The 17,710-nt window shown below is 42.6% G+C and overlaps 1 protein-coding gene across 1 annotated transcript; it reads left to right on the top strand.

Moving 5' to 3' along the window:
• Positions 1 to 115: 115 nt before the first annotated feature.
• ift43 (intraflagellar transport 43 homolog (Chlamydomonas)) lies at positions 116 to 14,502 on the top strand. Its single transcript, XM_033642372.2, has 9 exons — positions 116 to 251; positions 1,866 to 1,967; positions 5,256 to 5,326; positions 7,973 to 8,008; positions 8,841 to 8,887; positions 12,839 to 12,911; positions 13,675 to 13,750; positions 13,888 to 13,950; positions 14,213 to 14,502. The coding sequence occupies exons 1-9, from the start codon at positions 207 to 209 to the stop codon at positions 14,321 to 14,323; spliced, it is 624 nt and encodes a 207-aa protein (XP_033498263.1). The 5' UTR covers positions 116 to 206; the 3' UTR covers positions 14,324 to 14,502.
• Positions 14,503 to 17,710: the final 3,208 nt, after the last annotated feature.

Below are 17,710 nucleotides of genomic sequence, written 5' to 3'. Positions count from 1 at the left end.
AGTCTATTTGTCAAAAATACTTTTTATGTACTCTATTTCTATGTAGCCTATTTATTTGTTTATTTACTTACTGACTCGACCTCCTGGCGATTGACTGGGACTCGAACCGTCCTTCTGATTGGCGTTACCATGGGGAGCGTTGCTATGTGACGCTTGTTGATAACCAGGAAGACGCTGCTGCCACAGTGCTAGCAAGGAGGAGAGAAATGGAGGATAACTTCCAGCTCGGAGAGGCTGGAGCGGTAAAAAATGTAAGTGAGTCATTAAAATCGCCGAGAATGCAGTAAGGGAACGGGGGCAGTCATAGGGTGAAGTTTGTGCGCTGTAAATGGAGCTGGGAGCATGCTATATAGGAGCTACGAGGCTAGCTGCTAGCTACTTAGCTACATAGCTATTAAGATCATGTAAACATTAGTATTAGCTAGTCAGTGAATGAGATAACTATTTCACCTAACTTTTATTAGCAAAGAGATATTATCTTTTACCGCCTTTGTGCAACGGCAGTAGGAAGGTTTGTTTGAAAGTATATAACGTTAGCTAACATTGTAGTTAGCCATGCTAACCGAAATTTCCCGACATGCACAGCTCTATGTTTTGCACATGCTGTGCAAAGTTAACCATTTGGTCATTTGCAACTCTTGCTGAACGTCTGTAATTACTCCATAGAAAAACTAAAACGAAACGAACATATTCTGGTGTACTTGTACTGCATACCAATTACTATCACCATCTTTCTTCATTAAAAGCAATTCAGTTATGTTTGAACTTTACTGCTGCTCTGACTTACTGCAGTCAGATAGGATGCTTAACAGTTACTTCGGTGGGTACTTTGACCTCCCTGTTTGTTGGTTCTTAGGGTTGGTTCTTGGTTTTTATTGTGCTAAAACCCTTGCTTTAAATTATTTGCATTACACTCAACTTATCTTGGTTCACAGCAGACAATATTGCAGTGCTATTTGTAACTTCAAAATTTCCCTCACAATATGAATGAAAATAATACAGAGAAACATTGCCTAACGGCTTTGTCACATAAGTAACATTTTAAAGTACAGTGCTACAATTCAGAATGAATTCTCAACCTTTTTTTATCTTCATTTTACACCTCCATTGACCACTGACCCTGCAAAGGATTAATGCGCTTCTTCCATCTTGTACTGCATTGTCAGATGTTTCGTTAAACTGTTCAACTTCCCTTCTCATTTATTCTCCTTGACCAACATACAATGTCATATTGATACTACTACTACTGCTTACCACAAAGGGAAATTCTGATATGTCAGCGAGGTATGACATATTTAATTCCCAGACCTTAACATGGTAGGGAAATTTGAGTTTGCAGCACTTGAGAAAACAGTTTTCTTCAAATGACGGGGGTGTTCCCGGAATTTCCGCTCATGACCCTGCTATCAATTTCAGGAAAAGTGTTTTATTTTGAAAACATTTTGTTGTTTGCTTAAAGCACTTAAAAATAATGCCTACTTTGAAAGTGCAGTCATGGTTCCTCAGTAGAGTTGTTCCTCCATTCTTCAAGGAAAAGTCGGTCAAATAATATTCACTATTTGAATAATGCCCCTATTGTATGCAAAAAATAAAAAAATCACTACCACATCCAAACAGCGTGACTTCACAGAACTGGAAGTTGTAAAAAATTGCAAAGCAAAAGCAACTTGGTTGGTTCATGAAAGAGGAATAAGCTGATGTACTGTATTTTGAAGTCCATCCAGACAACATTTGGTTGGCTCATTAGATGGCACAGTCGAAGTAAAGCGAAACCGCACAGTCTTAGGTAGTTGTTGAAAGTGCCAGCTTCTGGCTTTATGATATCAAAATCTATTTTCCATTTTAAAATTCTGCACATTTCCCAGGTTGCAAAGTCTGGACGGAGAGCTCGCCTTGCAGCAGACCAATCATCATTTGAGGATTCTCGTTATGTGAGGAAGTCTTCCACATCTGCTTCAATGGCCGAAGTATGTGAACCTGATATTATACAGTTAGTTGCATGTTGTAACTTCACCTCACAATAATCTTGATGGCTATGCATTTTGATTCTATCTCATACATGAATCACAGGAGGACGACGAGGTAGGTAGCATGAAAAAAACAGTGACTTTGCATGGCTTCTGCTACTACTGCTCCAGACATCAACTTTATACCATTTACAGTAGTCTCTGTTTCATAAACACTGGTCTTTTAACATGAGTCACCATAACTGTTTGCTTCAGATCAGCTGGTTAGATTTGATACCCAGGCCTGTTAAAATTCACTACCTCTCATATTACGGCATACACAGTAGCACCAGCTTGACCACACATGGTATAAAGTTTTAATGGAGTGCTTATTTATACAGAGACATTTGAGTTGGCATTTTCCTACTTGAGCAGGTTTTAAAGCAGTCACTGTTCCAAAACTGTAGCTGCTCTTCATTTATTGCCCTGTGTGTTTTGGATCTGATGTGCTTGCATGTAGTGTTTTGAAGTGTTACTGCAGACAAGCTCTAAAACCCCTTTCAAACGTTAGAGTCACAAAGCTTTGTAATTGTTCTCTTGTAAATGGTCTAATTGAAAAACAAGCAGATTACATAAGCAAAGTCTCCATGACTCGACCAACAGTTTTCATAAATCCTCTCCTTATACTGCCTAATGTGACATGAATCAGTTAAGCCTCAGCAGACATGTAGTAAAGTTCTCTCAGTGAAGTCTGCCTTATAAAACACGTTGGAGTTCTAAGTTTAGACTAAATATAGGGCAAACATATATGAGAGAAGTCAAATCAGAAGCGACAGTTGAAATATAAGAAAATAATTTCACTCCGCTATCGCTGGCATTTGTGGAATCAGTCACGTCTCCTGGATTGGCAAACTGTAAACAAGCCAACATTCCCAAAGCAAAACATTCCAGCAATGCTTTTGCTTTAGGCTAATCTTCCCAAATCAGGCCAACTTCCCTAATGTATGAACCAGTATTCTCGCGCCCTCTCTGACCTGCTGTGCACATGCAATACATTTTTCCAGAGTGTCGTGCGACTGGGTGGGTTTATTTGCAGTCTTCGTTTATCAACCCTGGCCTCTTCTGCCGAAAATACCCAACTGATTGGTCACATTCCTGACATCCTTTTAAACAAAGACTCATTTGCTTTTATGGGCTCATAGGGCTTGGCCACCACAAGTCCCCTGCCCTAGAGACCATCAGAGAATCCTAAATTAGAAACTACGAGAGCTGAGCTAATTGCCTTAACAGCCATAACTATTTTACTACAACTGTGAGGTTCATATTTGGTCATGGAGAGTTCGAGGCGCAGATTTGTTTTGTTTCTCAGGACACTTATGGTCCTCTCCATTTTTGTAGAATGAAATAACTGTCACAGGATGAATTTATTATACTCTAAGACACTTGACCTTACTATCTTGTCTCTCATGAAGATTGCTCATTGTCAAGAATACCAAACATTAAACATCAGAGGGATTTCATACCACTTGAAGGAATTTTTTAATGTTGCTGAAAATGACTCAATTGTCATTATTGTAATCCCTTTTGTTCTTAATAAAGAGACAGTTACTAATTACACAAAGTTGAGGGAGCTTGTTCTGCCTCAGCTCTCTCGATTAATGGTAATATACAGCGGAGCAGAGTGGCTCCCCCTCCCTCTGCCCTGCTTAATGGTGACATTCAGATTTATAAATGGCTTTGGTGAAGGAACCAGCCATGAAAGATTATTTCCTCTTTCATCATAAACGAAAGAAATTCTTCACGAGCACTTTGTCCTCTGCAGACCCAATTTAGTAATGAGAAATGTTGTGCCTTTTTTTTTTTGCCTAATTCATTTGTCTAGTGCCCACCCTCGTGTGCTCTGAGGAATTCATTCATTCAAGTGCTGGTCTCAGGGTCCCGGTCTCAGGATCGAGATGCATACTCAGTTTACTATTTTCAGAATCAAAGAATGAGAGGGAGAGGGTCATTTTTTCCTGCGGATCTATTTAAGGGTCAGACTTACGGGCCCGGGCAGTTCCCACACTCTGTTCCATACGTTCTGTGCTGGAAATGGACTGTATTGAAAACTATAATAATAAACAAAACAATGGAGCGCATATAGATGACGCTGTGTAGCACATACCAGACATATTGTTTGCTGCACATGAGCTTTTTGGTTGATTAGAACTAAAATATTGGAGCACATGATTAGAAGTGAACTTTGGTTTAAATGGTCTCCACACCTTTAGTTGGACAGTAAACATGCACTTTATTTTCTTTTACATTTATGCTAAGTTAAGGGGTCTGCTTCTCCTGTTGTAGACAAGAGAGCCGCCCACTGGCACATTTCCACTTTTGACAATATTCACCACCATGTCAAACAGGTATTGATCCAACACATAACCCTTGTAATCATGGCAAAACTTAAAGGAACAGTGTGTTAAATTTAGGGGGATTTAGTGGCATCTAGTGGTCAGGTTGCAGCTACTTAGTTGCAGTAAGAATTCCTTGAGTGTTCATTGTTCAGGGGAGGTTTTTACCCGTAGAAGAATTATTCGCAGAGGTCTCTACCTCTCCAAAACAAATGGGCCAGGTGAGTAAAACCTATAAAAGCACATATTAAAGCAGTTTCACGTTGCAAATCAGTGTTTCTCCTATGCTGTTTAGCACATCACAGACCAGCCGCTTGTCCAGCACCTGCTAATGTGTGCTCACCTTATTTCTGATCAAGACGTTCAGAAGGGTTTTTACCCAGAGCCAAATTATCAGCAGAGGTCTCTTCCTCTCTTAAACAAACAGACCTGATGATTTAAACCAGTAAAAACATTGAATAAAACAGTTTCACTTTAAAAAATCAGTGTTTCACCAGCACTCTTGTTGCAGAGGCGCTTCTAACTACTGTGGCCGATGAGAAAATTCGAATGACCCTATCTAGAGCCAGTGCTCAGTTTGTCCGCTCTGGGCTACTGTGGAAACATGGTGGTGTAACAGTGGGATCTCTGTAGACCATACTTGCGCCCTGTGTAGATATATACGGCTCATTCCAAGGTAACAAAAACACAACAATTATTATTTTCAGAAAATATACATATGCAATATTCCATTTCTGCCAATATGGCCTGCTAAATCCTACACACTGGACCATTAACGCTATATGTTACACAAACATAGTATTCCAAAATTAAAGCCCAATAAAAGTCAGAATGCTTCCAAATATGAATTATTTATCTCCTACGTGAGTGAGTATTCAATGAAGCTGTTTGCTATTAAAGTTCTCTTCTCCTCCAGGGCCCTCCTCCTAAACCGGCCCGGCGGCAGGGTGGCTGGGCAGAAGAAAGCTCTGGCTCTGGTTCTGCCAAGTACGTATCTTCACCCTTTTTCCTCCATCTCCTGTGGCTACGCTGAAGGCGGAGACCACACGCTGTGGTCTTGGGTTATGTGTTATTAATGAACTCTCATGCTGTTGAATGAGCTTATTTATCAGTGCATATTTGGCACTCAGGCTGTGAATCAACAAGGTTAGAGGGAGCCTGTCTGAGCAGGCAACTCTCCATTCGTCTTCATCTGTGAGCAAGGCGGTAATTGACATGGTTAATGCATCAGCCACAGGAGGGCACTGTTAGTCAGCTAGCCACTTTATCACAGGGGTTCAAGCCACTTAATCACCCCTTACCACTGCAGTCTGCTCCTTACATGGGGAGCACAACATGGAGAATTCATGAAATATTTGGAACAGATGGAAAGTGTTTGCCCAAAGCTTTCGTCTACAACTAACAAATCTAAATCTAAATACTGTACATGACTAAATCAATATGAGGCTTTTTATTGCAGTGTGGAACTACCTCTCTCGTTTTCTCTTCCACCTGCCACTGTGCTTCTGTTTTTTCAGTCTCAGCGGAGGTGAGAACATAGGAGATGCATTGAAGTGAGCAGACTGAGTCAATTGTGCTTATTTGCGTAGTTTACTGCACCGTTAGTGCAAGCAGGGAAAACAGCAAACTCAATAGATCTTTCCTTTCTCACAGAAGGTCAGCGTGTCGCTTCTCTGCTTTTGTGTAACCCAGCTTGATTCCCAGTCTCAAAGCGATTGAAATACAGGAGGTGTAAAAGGGGTTTGCGCGCGCATTGATCCTCTCTGAAACAAAGTAAGTAATGGTCCCCCCTGGAACCGGCAAGGACTTTTCCCTTCAATGTCACCCCTCATGCTCAATCACCGCCGCCCTCCTCCCACTAATCCCAGCGCAGAAATCCCGGGATTTGTCGATCTATCACTTCTAATTGACACTAAATGATCTGTCAGTTTATTGATGAACCTTTGAAACCAGGTTGTCACAATATATTTTATCCCTAACAACTTTTTCCAGACAGTTTTACCATGTCTATCGCTTTGCCTTACATGAGTCTTAATCAAGGGGCCTGTAATGTGTCTTAAGTGTCGCCACCCCCGCCCCTCAGACAGGACACAGTCCAAGGGCAGGCAGGTAGGCTCCCTCAGCTCCTCTCTGTCCTGCCTGGTTGGACTCTAGTACCTTCATGTGCTGATGGTCTATACTCAGACAGGATTAATGAGACAGACAAAACAGGAGTAAACATTTTTAGCTGAGAACTGGTTGCTAATTGTGTTTTCATGTCTTTCTGTCCATTAATTTTGGCTCTCCTCTTAAAAAAAAATTATTAACAACACTCCACTTCTGCAGTATGAATATATCAGAACTTAAATGTCTGTACAGTATGTACTCAGATTGATGACAGGGGATGTGTGATGTAAAATCATATTCAGGTTACCCTGTCTATGTCAGGGAACTCTGTGCTAAGACTTGATATCTGGATTTTTGTGCAAGCTTTTTCTTTGAGCTTATGAGTTTGTTTGCCAAAATTGAAATGTGTCTGCTGTGATTGTCAAATAACATTCTTTCTTATAGAACCCAAAGTCCCAAATCAAATTAGCCTCAAAGGTTTCACAGTCTGTATAACAGAGTATTTAGCAAACTCACCCTTTAATAGAAAAAAACAGGAAGAAGCCTCAGAAAGAACAAGCAATCCCTCTCATAGCTAAAAGTAGGAGTTGGTGTTCAGGTGCTACTTTTGATATAGAAGCTTTAATTTATTTTTCATGCTTGTTCACAGGGGGTTTGCCTTTCTAGTAATGTCTCCACTGCTCTGTTGTTCTAGCAGCCCCTGAACACTGACATCAGTGTGCAGTGATTTTGATCCTGACATTTTACTTAGAATATGCATCTCTTTTTGTATTATTATCATTATTATTTTTATTATTATGGATAAATGTATATTTATATATTTAATTTAAAGTGTTAATTATTCAATATCAATATTATTAATATCAATACTGCAGGTTTGCAATCTTGATTTTTGGCAGTATGAAAGAATGAAGACGACAGTAAGGAAAAGACTGTTGCTTTACTGGATGTATAACTTCTAAATCCAGTAGGGGGCACTACTCAACCAGGAGACCTAGCAAAAGCATTTTGCATCATGAAAAAAGATCAAAACCTCATATTTTAAGCTTCTAATTAAAACACACCAAAACTTATTCTGCATTGATTACAAGCTTTTCTCTGATGCCCGGTGTGATTGCTACCTTTCTAAAAACAGATAGCGGTTGCTAAAAATACTGTGTCGAGTCAGAGAAGTGTCAAAACACAGTGTTTTGGTATCTGGCATGCTCTGTTCAAGCTGAGCTGTGTAAATGGAGAGAAGTCTGAAAATAGCTGCATGATCCAGCAGGAGACGAGGCTGAGAAAACAGAGGAGAGGAGAAGACACAGTTACTGTGGACCCCGCTGTGTCTGATATTGCAGAATAACTGTCATCAGATACAGATGAAGAGGATGCATCCATCAAAATACCTCTAAGGACAGTGCCAGGAAGGAAAATACATACTGTGTACATTTGAGTTTTGTGCTTACTATTATTTTGGAGGAAAGAAGAAGCAGTCTAACAATTGTGTTATTTCATCTAACATTTGTTTTCTCTGCTATGATACAGATCATCAAGAAGACCTGCAGCTGAAGACCTGGAAGAGTAAGTTCATGCAGCCGCCACATTCATATTTCATTGTGCTCCCGCAGTTGTTGATTGACTTCAATGCCAGTTACATTTTTGTGCATAAAAATAGGTCAGTTTAAATGTTTGTTCCCTTTGCGGTTAAGTGGAAATAGTGCTGTACTTTCAGATTGTCCTTGGTTGCTAATCCTTGCCTTCCAAGAACAATCACTTAACATGATTAAAAAGCAGCGTGACTGAGTTGTCATCACTTTTATTGCTGTTAGGAGCCAAGTTTTTCTGTTATTCTAGTTTTTCCCCTCACCCTCCCTCACATCACTCTGTGACTAGAATAGACATCATGAGGAGAGGCAGGTAGAGGACGAAGTCGTCTATGTTTTACTCATCATCGCAGCTGGAGCCCGGTGCCTGAATGGCTGTAGTGAGAAGGAGGCTCTGTGCGTAAAGTTGTTACCCTGCAGAAAAATCCCTTATGTTGTACTTCTGTCACAACTGTCTTGTCTCAGTAATACTTATTCATACTGCTGCTCCAGCTGGGTTTGTTTTTTAAAAAATCCTTGAGGTGATCTTGTCTAAGGCTGGCAAGCCGGTCACCCAGACAGCAAAGCAGCATGTTGTAGCACCATCAGTGTCTTTTGGCAGAGACTGCTGTTCAGAAGTCCAGTCAGACTGTAGCAGACCGAGCAAGTGTCCTGACTGCTACGAGAGAAAGACGGAACAAGAAACAGGCCCATCATCAAAGCAAAGTAGCCCAGGAGCCAACACACTCATTCCCTGTGATGACCTCACCGTCGGGCTGCATTTTGAAAGCATTAAATAATTCATACTCTCACACTTCCTGTTTCTACAGCCGCCGCCTGCGACCACAAACTCCCCAGGGATCAGATGATGAAGGAGGTGAGAGCACCCTCACTATCCCCCCACTCCGTGTCTCTCCTCACGGGCAAAGAGGAGCCCTCCAGTGCCTCCCCACCCAGCACATTCATCCTCTGGAAGTAGAGCAGATAAGCAGGCAGTCAGATCATCGCTTTTCACTGATGCTCACACCATATTTCTCCTTGAATCCAGCACGGATTCATGTGTTAGAACTCTGCCTCTGTGTTCCTCCTTTTGACCGGTGTGTCACACCGTATCAGCGTGGCCCTTTTGATGAAAATGACAAGTGAATATGCTCATTAATGAGGTTAGATCTATAGGTGATGGAGAATATTGTGGCAGGATTTAAGTGTTCCCCTCACCGCCCAGAGCGACACAGTTAGTTAGAAACACACACACTGCTGTCAGGCAGGTGCTGTTGAATACAGATCCAGCAGCAACCGAGTCACCTGAGGGCCCAACTCTGCGCACAACAAACAATGTCAGGACTGAGGGGGGAAATTTCAGCTAAACCATGCCTGGAATAATTGTTCTATTTTGCGGCACAAGGCAGCTGGGGAAATAGGGTCAAATTGCCTTCGTAAAGATAGGTTGGCTACATGAAACGCTCAGATGACAACACTGAAGGACTTAAACACATCAGTATCGCAAGCGGTACTGAGTAATGTCATTTATGAGCAAAGAAAAAACAACAAACAAATGCCATATTGTTGAAACCCTTTTATCTATATCAACTAAAAATCATTACTGTTTCAAAATGTCCATCATCATGTTTTTAAATTTAGTGTTGCAAATACAGAATGATAAAACAAAACAAAGCTACAAATGTGATAAATTACAGAAAATCAAGGAAAAAAAGTTTATCCTGTTGAGTCAAATGTCTTGTTAGTGTTTTATTCAAATATTAAACTTTGATATTTTCTCACGATAGCTGTAAACCATGATAACATTTGTCAAATTATTGTAATACGGATATATAGCAAACAATAATATTTAATTATCACTCAGCCCTTAAGTAAATTTTGCAATATTTTCCTACATGCTATCTCACATAGTGGTGCTTTTTGTTAAGAAATTGGAAAAATACCATTTAAAAAAGTACAAAACTCTCAAATGAAATTCAAATGTATTGAAAAATCAAAATGAATTGCACCGATGAACTGCAGAGTTTAAGGTAGTGAAAACACCATATGTCTCCATTACATTTAATGCACACACGCCCATATTGTCTGTCACTGCCCAGCATGCACTGGCTCAAACAGCCAGTTGAATGAAGAGTCCAGAGGTTTGGTTCTCTTGCAGTTAATGCCGCCGGAAAGATTATTACTCTGCGGAGGGAGACCTCTTAATACAGAGCCGGAGGCAGGGGCATTGGAAATTACAGTGCTGAGGGTTAGTGAGATAGCCCCTGCGATCTTGATTATGTCCCCTACCCTTATCCCTTATGTCCACTGGCTACAAGCACAGAGAGAAAAAGAGAGAGAGAAGGCTAGCCCCGTCCCCTGCTCACATCTTCCCATCAGCTGCCCCCACAGCCTCCTGCTGGTCACTTAAAATAGCACCAGTATCGCAAAAACACTCATCTGCCTCATGTTTTACTCTACGCTGGCGATGTGTTGAATATCATCCCATAAGCCTTTCAAATGGATTCTGTGGCTAGGTAATCATTTGACTGGACCCCTGCGTAGATTATAGGAGGGCCAAGTGATGGGGAGAGACGCCCTGTCCAAAGTCGCTGACTGGCGTGTGCCTGCCGGGAGTATGTCTACATTCACAGCAAATTATCCTCTTTTGATATTTACATGCTTCAGCGAGGAAGCTGGACGCAACCGTGTAATAAGGATACGCGTGGCCTGCTCGCTGCCAGACAAAAGCCACCTTGATACATGTCCAGTCGAGGGAAGGGAAGGGAGTGAGGGTAGGTAATGTGTGCTGCGGCGCTGAGGAGAGACAGCTCCTCCTGATGGAGCTGCCCTTTGCGTCAGAAGAAAACACTGGCTTGTTTGCGGCTGCTTTGATGCCCTGCTTGACCTCCAGTAATGGGTTGAATTTGAAGCTCATTTAAAAATGTTGTTCCTTTTTTCACTTAATAATAGACTTTGCATATAGACAACATATGCCTCTGTGCTTCACATTGAACTCTCATGGAGTGTGTTAATAGTGCATTACTGGCTGAGATGAAAAAGCGAGCGTGTGGACAGATAGACAACCCAGGAAGCTGTTTGCAAAGAGCCGGATGGCAAGGCTTTTTGATGTCATTGCACTAAGACCATTAAATTTGATTGGGGGTCCAGGGGGGACGGATTCTGCTGAACGCTGTGCTTTGTAAATGAGAGGACAAAGTGTCACCAGGGCCTCATGAATATGAAATACCCGCGCCCGCATTTATTTGGATATCAGAAACACAGATGAATCTTGTCAGCGGCTAAACGAGCGTGGCATTTTTAATTTGGTTTAATTAAAAAAGAGAAAGAAATAAGTTATCAACAGAGGGTGAGCTTTTGCTATCTCCTGGAAGTTGGTAGGTTAGGTTTTGACCAAGTTGTCTTCTGTGAAATGTGTTCAGAATCAAAATAATGTCTCTTCATCTCAACAGCCCATAACTTTTCTGGGGAACTGAAATTTAGTGTTCCGCGGAAGATCGATGTTTCTTCAACTGCAGTTTATTTTCGGGAGTTATTTCGAAGGAATGGTGACATAGATGCCGAGATATTTCCTCACATCAGATGCACACTTCCATCTCCTCACCTCTATTTAGCTCCTCTATTGACTTTCCCCTCAGGGTGCAGTACTGTGGTTAGAGATTACTGACAACCCTCTTCATGCAGTCCAGCTCTCTCTTTTCCTCCCACTATCTGTCTGTTCCTCTCTCTCTGTTGCTTCCTCTCTCTCTCTCTGTGTCTCTCTCACTGTCAACACTCAGCTGTAGAGCTAATAAGGATGTGCAGTCTGCTGCCCCCTCCCCACTCCCCAGAAAATATTGTTCAGGAAATCCACATCACACCCAAAGTTAACACATTTTCTGTAAGGGCAGATGGAGAGCCAGTAAAGTTTTTGGCAACTGTCTGCACACAGAAATGTCTCCTGGTGACATGATAAAACTTTTTGTGCAAAACAGTTTGTGCAAAACATTCTTCCTTAACGATACGTCAACCTTTTGATGATTAATGTCATCCCACATAAGGGACTTATTATAGAAGTATTTGAGCATATTTCAATCAGTCTCTTTATTCATTAACTATTTAGCTTATTTTCCGCCGATCTTTCTATTTCCCTTATTATGCCTCTTTTATTTCCCTGCTCCAACAAATGTCCATCTGAAAAATGCTGTGAAAGTTTGCCCTGTCCTTCTTGGGAGTGGAGCCATCCTCCGTCCTGTTGCGTTTTGCCAATTAAAGTGGGTTCCCACTGTTTGAGCAGCGGGTTGGTGGCTCCTGGCACTGCAGCCCCTGCCAGGCCGCACTGTGACTTCCGACCCCACACAGATGGGCCCGCAAGCAAATACTCTTGCACGTGGCTGGATGCCGCCCCAGTCGGAGTGGCAGAGTGGACATGGAGGTCGGCCTACCGGCCACTGTGGGTCCTGGGGGTGGGCGGCGCTGACAGGGCCCAAATGCTAAGGTAGCAGGGGGTGCTTTCTGGGGAGCCCCTGGCCAGCGCCCCTCTCACAGCAGGAAGAGCTGCCGCCTCGCCTCCTGAATATTCATGGCCGCATGGCTATTGTGACAGGGCAGCTCTTATGAGGATGTAGCTAGAGAGAGGGAGGGGAGGAAGTGCCACACAGACATGGTCACACATACACATATTCACACAGATCTGTACACTTCTAACAGCCATACACAGGGGATTTACTGTACTTTTCATAAATTAGATAAAATTAAATTCCAAACAGATTTTCTCACATTTGGACACTTTTGAAAATGTAATCAGATCATCTGTAAAATGTTGTGTTCTCTGTTTTTCTGTTTTCAGATATTCCAGTGATTCCAGACCTCGAAGAAGTACAGGAAGAAGATCTCACCATGCAAATTGCAGCTCCACCAAGGTATGCTAGTGTCGCCTTAAACTTCATCCTAATCACTCAGGATTCACACACACACACACACACACACACAGTGTGTCCCCAGACCCATGTATGACAGTTAACCTCTGTCCCTGCACAGGACACTAGATCAGTAGCCTGCTCTGGTGACTTTGATGGTTACCTGTCCTCCACTCGTGCCATTGCGGACTGTCTTGCTTTATTGGGCTGAAATGGAGAAATAACAGTTGGGTGTGATTTATGCAACTCTGTAACCAGGGTCTCTACTAACCGGGCCCTTTGATTTACAGGGCAGTGAGAGACATGCCGACATGTGTCGAATATGTAGCAAGGCTATGACAGCGGTGGAGGTTATTAGGCTGGGGCTTGCTCTCTGTGCGAGATAATATCCACATTGAACTCATTGCGGGGGCAATGTAGCGTGTAATGTGCAGTAAGTAGGACTGGCATGCACTGCTAGGCCCCGGCCACTTTGAGAGCCCCCCCACTTAATTCCAACCCACAGATAAGCAGCTGGGTTTCAATTTGAAGCGTTTACCACTTGGCAACCATCTCCTGCTCTCTGTGGTCTTTGCTTCAAGTCTTGGAGCTTCATTGTGCGCAAACTTCAAACTTCTGCAAAGCCACTTCTCACTCTCTGTGTGCATGTAGTGTGAAAGCACTGCAGTCAGGATGGCTGCTGTTTTTCTGTGGCAAGTTGTCCTGATTGAAATACATGTCTGTTAGTATATCAGATGCCTTCTCTGACTTTCTGTCACCCTGTTAGCATCCAGGTGAACCGGGTAATGACCTACAGAGATCTGGACAATGATCTGAAGTATTATTCTGCGTTCCAGACCTTAGTAAGTCAAGGACATTTATTTTTATATCTCTTTGATATTCCCACCTCTCTTCTCATCAAGGTGGTCCATTTAGTTTTGCAACCAACATCACCTCTGTTTGTGCAAGCTAAGTGAATTTTACTGCGATCTTTCCTCAGGATGGAGAGATTGACTTGAAGCTCCTCACCAAGGTTTTAGCGCCAGAGCAGGAGGTGAAAGAGGTGAGTGAGTTTTTCGTAAATATAGCTTGTGAGCTCCCAGCGAATGCCCGTCCAGCTGTTTCTAGAGCACCAGGGGAGGTTGCCACTCTGTCTCCCAGGTAATCAAGATTTATGATGTGTACATTAACACCCTCCACTCTCCTTCCCCCCATTCTCCTCTCTTTGCTCCCTCTGTTCCACATGCTCTCTTTTCTTGGTATGTCTCCCTCTGCCTCTCTAATTCTTCTTTTTCTACCCCTCTTGTCTCTCTTGTGCTCTGCAGGATGATGTGAGCTGGGACTGGGATCATCTGTTTACAGAGGTGTCCTCAGAGCTGCTGATGGAATGGGATCAAGGAGAGAGTGAGGAGCAGGCCGCGCTGCCTGTAACATGAGGAGGAGGTTTGGACTGGGACTTTAAATGGCTCCAGTGGGAGCCGGGTGAATGTCCATTACACAGAAGGGCCAGTGACTTTGGTTATCATAACTTTAATTACTGTTTGTTATCCAGAAGTTATATTTTGTAAAGTGTATATAAAGTGTATTTTATAAATAAAGTTCACCGTGCAGCAAACAGCGCAGTGATGTCTTACCCTGTCTTTGTTTAGGTTTGCGGAATTTCACCCTCTTTGTTTGTTAGTTTCTAACTTAAACAGCCAAAAGGCAAACTGATTTTGTTTGAAAAGCTCCTCTGAAAAAAGCTGTCACAGATAAAAATGCCCTCCCTGCTCGGCCAGCATTATCAACACCCTCATACAAGTCCAAGGTTGATAATCAGCTAAGCTGAAATCCAGTTGATTGTGTTCAAATTAACATTCCTCATTAAAGCCTACAACCTTATTGTTATTGACTGTGCCATTGACTTTATCTTCCAGGTCTTCGATAGGAGCAACCCCTTCTTCACTATTATCTCAAATGCATTGAACAGAGTTCCTATTGACACCTGGGGGATTTGCATACATTATACCTTTTACTGGATAAAGAGGAATGGTTGTAAGTCGGGAACAAGGCAGCAGCTGGTGTCAGGTGTGTGCTCTTTAAAGTGAAGGAACACAAAATCCTCACAACAATGTGATAACACCGAATACAGATTCCACAAAACAGGCCACAGGATACGTCTGTTTTCAGCTCTGAATTTAAATCGACATTGGCTCTGACACATTTACACAGAACTTGATATGATTTACAAAAAGCCTTGTAAACCGTGCCTTTAACATGTGCTGGCTGTGTGTATCAGCATTCAGTTTTGTCTTTGGTTCATGTGTGTGAATATAAATGCAGGCCTCCAAAGTCAGGCCAGGTCTATTAGAGAAACAGCTGTAACATTTACAGATTGTGATTAGGTTTATTTCTGAGGCAGAGAGCAGTCTCATGACATTTGGAGATGCACAGCAAAGTCCTCAAGGACACATAATCTGTGCATCTAACAGCTCAATCACTGCCCATCACAAATAGATCCAGATTTTTTCATTTGGTGGGCCTTAAATCAACTTCATCAAGTGTAATACCTCAGGACAAAGCCATCACACGGGATATTTGTGCTCGGAATATTTGTGTGTGGGAGCATATTTGAGCTTAGTGCTCAAATGCCGCGAGTGATCTCTGTTTCTCTATCAGACATACAAACGCACTCTTTTTTACCGCCTCCACAATTGGCTTATTTAGCCAGACTTAATGAATTCTGCCCATATGCCCTGAGCAGCTGCTATGTTGCCCCTTCCTCCCGCCCCTGCCGAGCTGCGAAGTGCCCATCCATGTAGAGACAACCTCTAGCTGTCTCTCTGGAGAAGGCTAAGCCTGCCACTCCTCTGCTGGCAGCCGGCCGGTGCTGTCTGAGGTGGACTGCGGACGGGCCGAGGACTCAGATTAGGGCCCAGTGATCACGGGTTGTGGCCGGCCTCAAATGATTGGCCCGAGCATCGGTGGATCAGAGAGGGGATTAGAGAAAGAGAGAGAGATCCAGAGACGCTGTTTGGCATATGCTTGCATCCAGCTTCTCAAAGTGACCTCTCTCTACTCCCTCATCCTGCTACTCTCTTCTCCTTTATTCTCTCCGTGTCTCTTCGTGTATACAGTATATCCTCAGAATGACCTCTCACTGTCTGGGTGCAGTGAATTCAATCACGTCAAAACAGCTACAATATGTACATTATTTCTAGTGAGGAAGACAGTTGTGTTCTCAGAGAGCTTTCTGGTTGTGGTGGTTGCTTTCAGATGAACATGGTGTCACTGGGAGGTGAGCTGAGTCTAAAACCACGTTGATGCTGTGTATATCAGATCAGATGATACAGGCCTCACATGGGTTGAGGGTGTAATTTGTTTTTCCCTGACATTTTTCTATTAAAATAATGGAGCCATTACTGCTGTAAAAATCCACATAGCCCCAATGCATGCTTCTGTAATCCAATATTTCATTCAAAATGTTCCAGTAATGACACAATGTTTAACATCCTTTGATTTGCTGGGACACATACAGCACCACGGCGCACCAAATCTCAGAGTTTACATAGGAAAAGAAGTTTTCTCGTGTGAATCTATGCTGTTTATTTTTAAAGCAGCAGTTTGTTACGGAAGACACACTGTAAAACCTTTAGGCTAGTATGGACCAGCTGAGCTCAGGGAGTTCTCAGGCCACTGAGTTTAAATGGGTAATTTATCTGTGTTTTTATTGGGTCCCCTGGTGGAAATGACTTTTCATTTTGTGGCAAAGAAAACAAACGCAAAGGAAGTAATACAGTTTTAATATTAGGAAAGGAAAAAAAAAAAAGCAGACGAAAGCCCCATTAATGTAATGTTTTTTCCTGCTGCTCGTCGACAGGCTTGTCTTAATGTATTTTGATATTGGGCGCTAATTGGAAGGATAGAATAGAGATAATATGCTTCCAGCTCTACCTAATATGCCGTGGTGTTGACAGAAGTTTATACATCTTATCTGGTCTCAATATCTGCCTTCCATATGGCCCAAAAGCAATATGCTGTGCTGTAATTAAAGAAAATAGGGAGATGTGGAGATAGCTGGGGCCCGATGCCGGGGCCCCGCAGTCACAGAGTGAGGGGTGAGGACAGACATGCTAAAGCTCAAGGAATATTAGGACCAGTTGATTCCACCAGGGGCCGCGTGCCTGTCACAGGTTCCCTGTCGCTGACCCAGCCGGCACTGCATCAGTCAGGTGCCACGAAGCGGTCATGAGAGGATTATTATCAGTTTAAAAAGGCAAGAAAATAAAGACATCCCCCTTTTAAAGTCCGGACGAGATCATGTTTTACACATTAATTTATAACATAACTAGCTCGGCTGTATCAACCATATTCAAATGGATCTTGTGCCCTTTGAAACGAGCCTCAAAAAGCAGCCGCAGTATTGATTTGCCACAAAGACTCCATGATATTTCAAGTTTAAAGGAGAAATCCTCGCCACACAACTAAGGCAGTCAGATCAATATCATTTTTTGATCAAAAGGGGATTTGCTTTTGAAATAGCTAGATTAAACAGATGTTTTATTTTTCATTAGATACACTGCACCTTTAAAAACCCACAGGGGGTTGTGGGAGAGGAGGGGGAATTACTCCACAAAAGAGACAATGAAAGCGGGTATTTTTTAAGACCGAAAGTTTGACGGGTTGAAAAGTATTTTCAGTTTTGTCAGTGCTATTTTTCCCCTCTCTTCTTTAGTTAATATTCCATCGCTCCAAGTCCTTTTTTGTTTACCCCAGGTGGGCTTGGACATGAAATGGCTGGGACGGTGGCAGCTTTGAATGCCCCTGGGCATCTTACGGCCGTC

This window comes from Epinephelus lanceolatus, chromosome 15, assembly GCF_041903045.1.
Source record: "Epinephelus lanceolatus isolate andai-2023 chromosome 15, ASM4190304v1, whole genome shotgun sequence".
Classification (NCBI taxonomy): Eukaryota; Metazoa; Chordata; class Actinopteri; order Perciformes; family Serranidae; genus Epinephelus; species Epinephelus lanceolatus.
Note: the sequence above shows the minus strand (reverse complement) of the source record. Positions and strands in the feature narration are given on the sequence as shown.

What these genes read in the sequence shown, in the direction of transcription:
- ift43 (XM_033642372.2), top strand. Translation starts at nt 207, where the DNA reads ATGGAGGATAACTTCCAGCTCGGAGAGGCTGGAGCGGTAAAAAAT. An exon ending in AGGCTGGAGCGGTAAAAAAT is followed by an intron (nt 252 to 1,865) that starts GTAAGTGAGTCA and finishes CACATTTCCCAG; the next exon opens with GTTGCAAAGTCTGGACGGAG. An exon ending in GCAGCTGAAGACCTGGAAGA is followed by an intron (nt 8,009 to 8,840) that starts GTAAGTTCATGC and finishes CTGTTTCTACAG; the next exon opens with CCGCCGCCTGCGACCACAAA.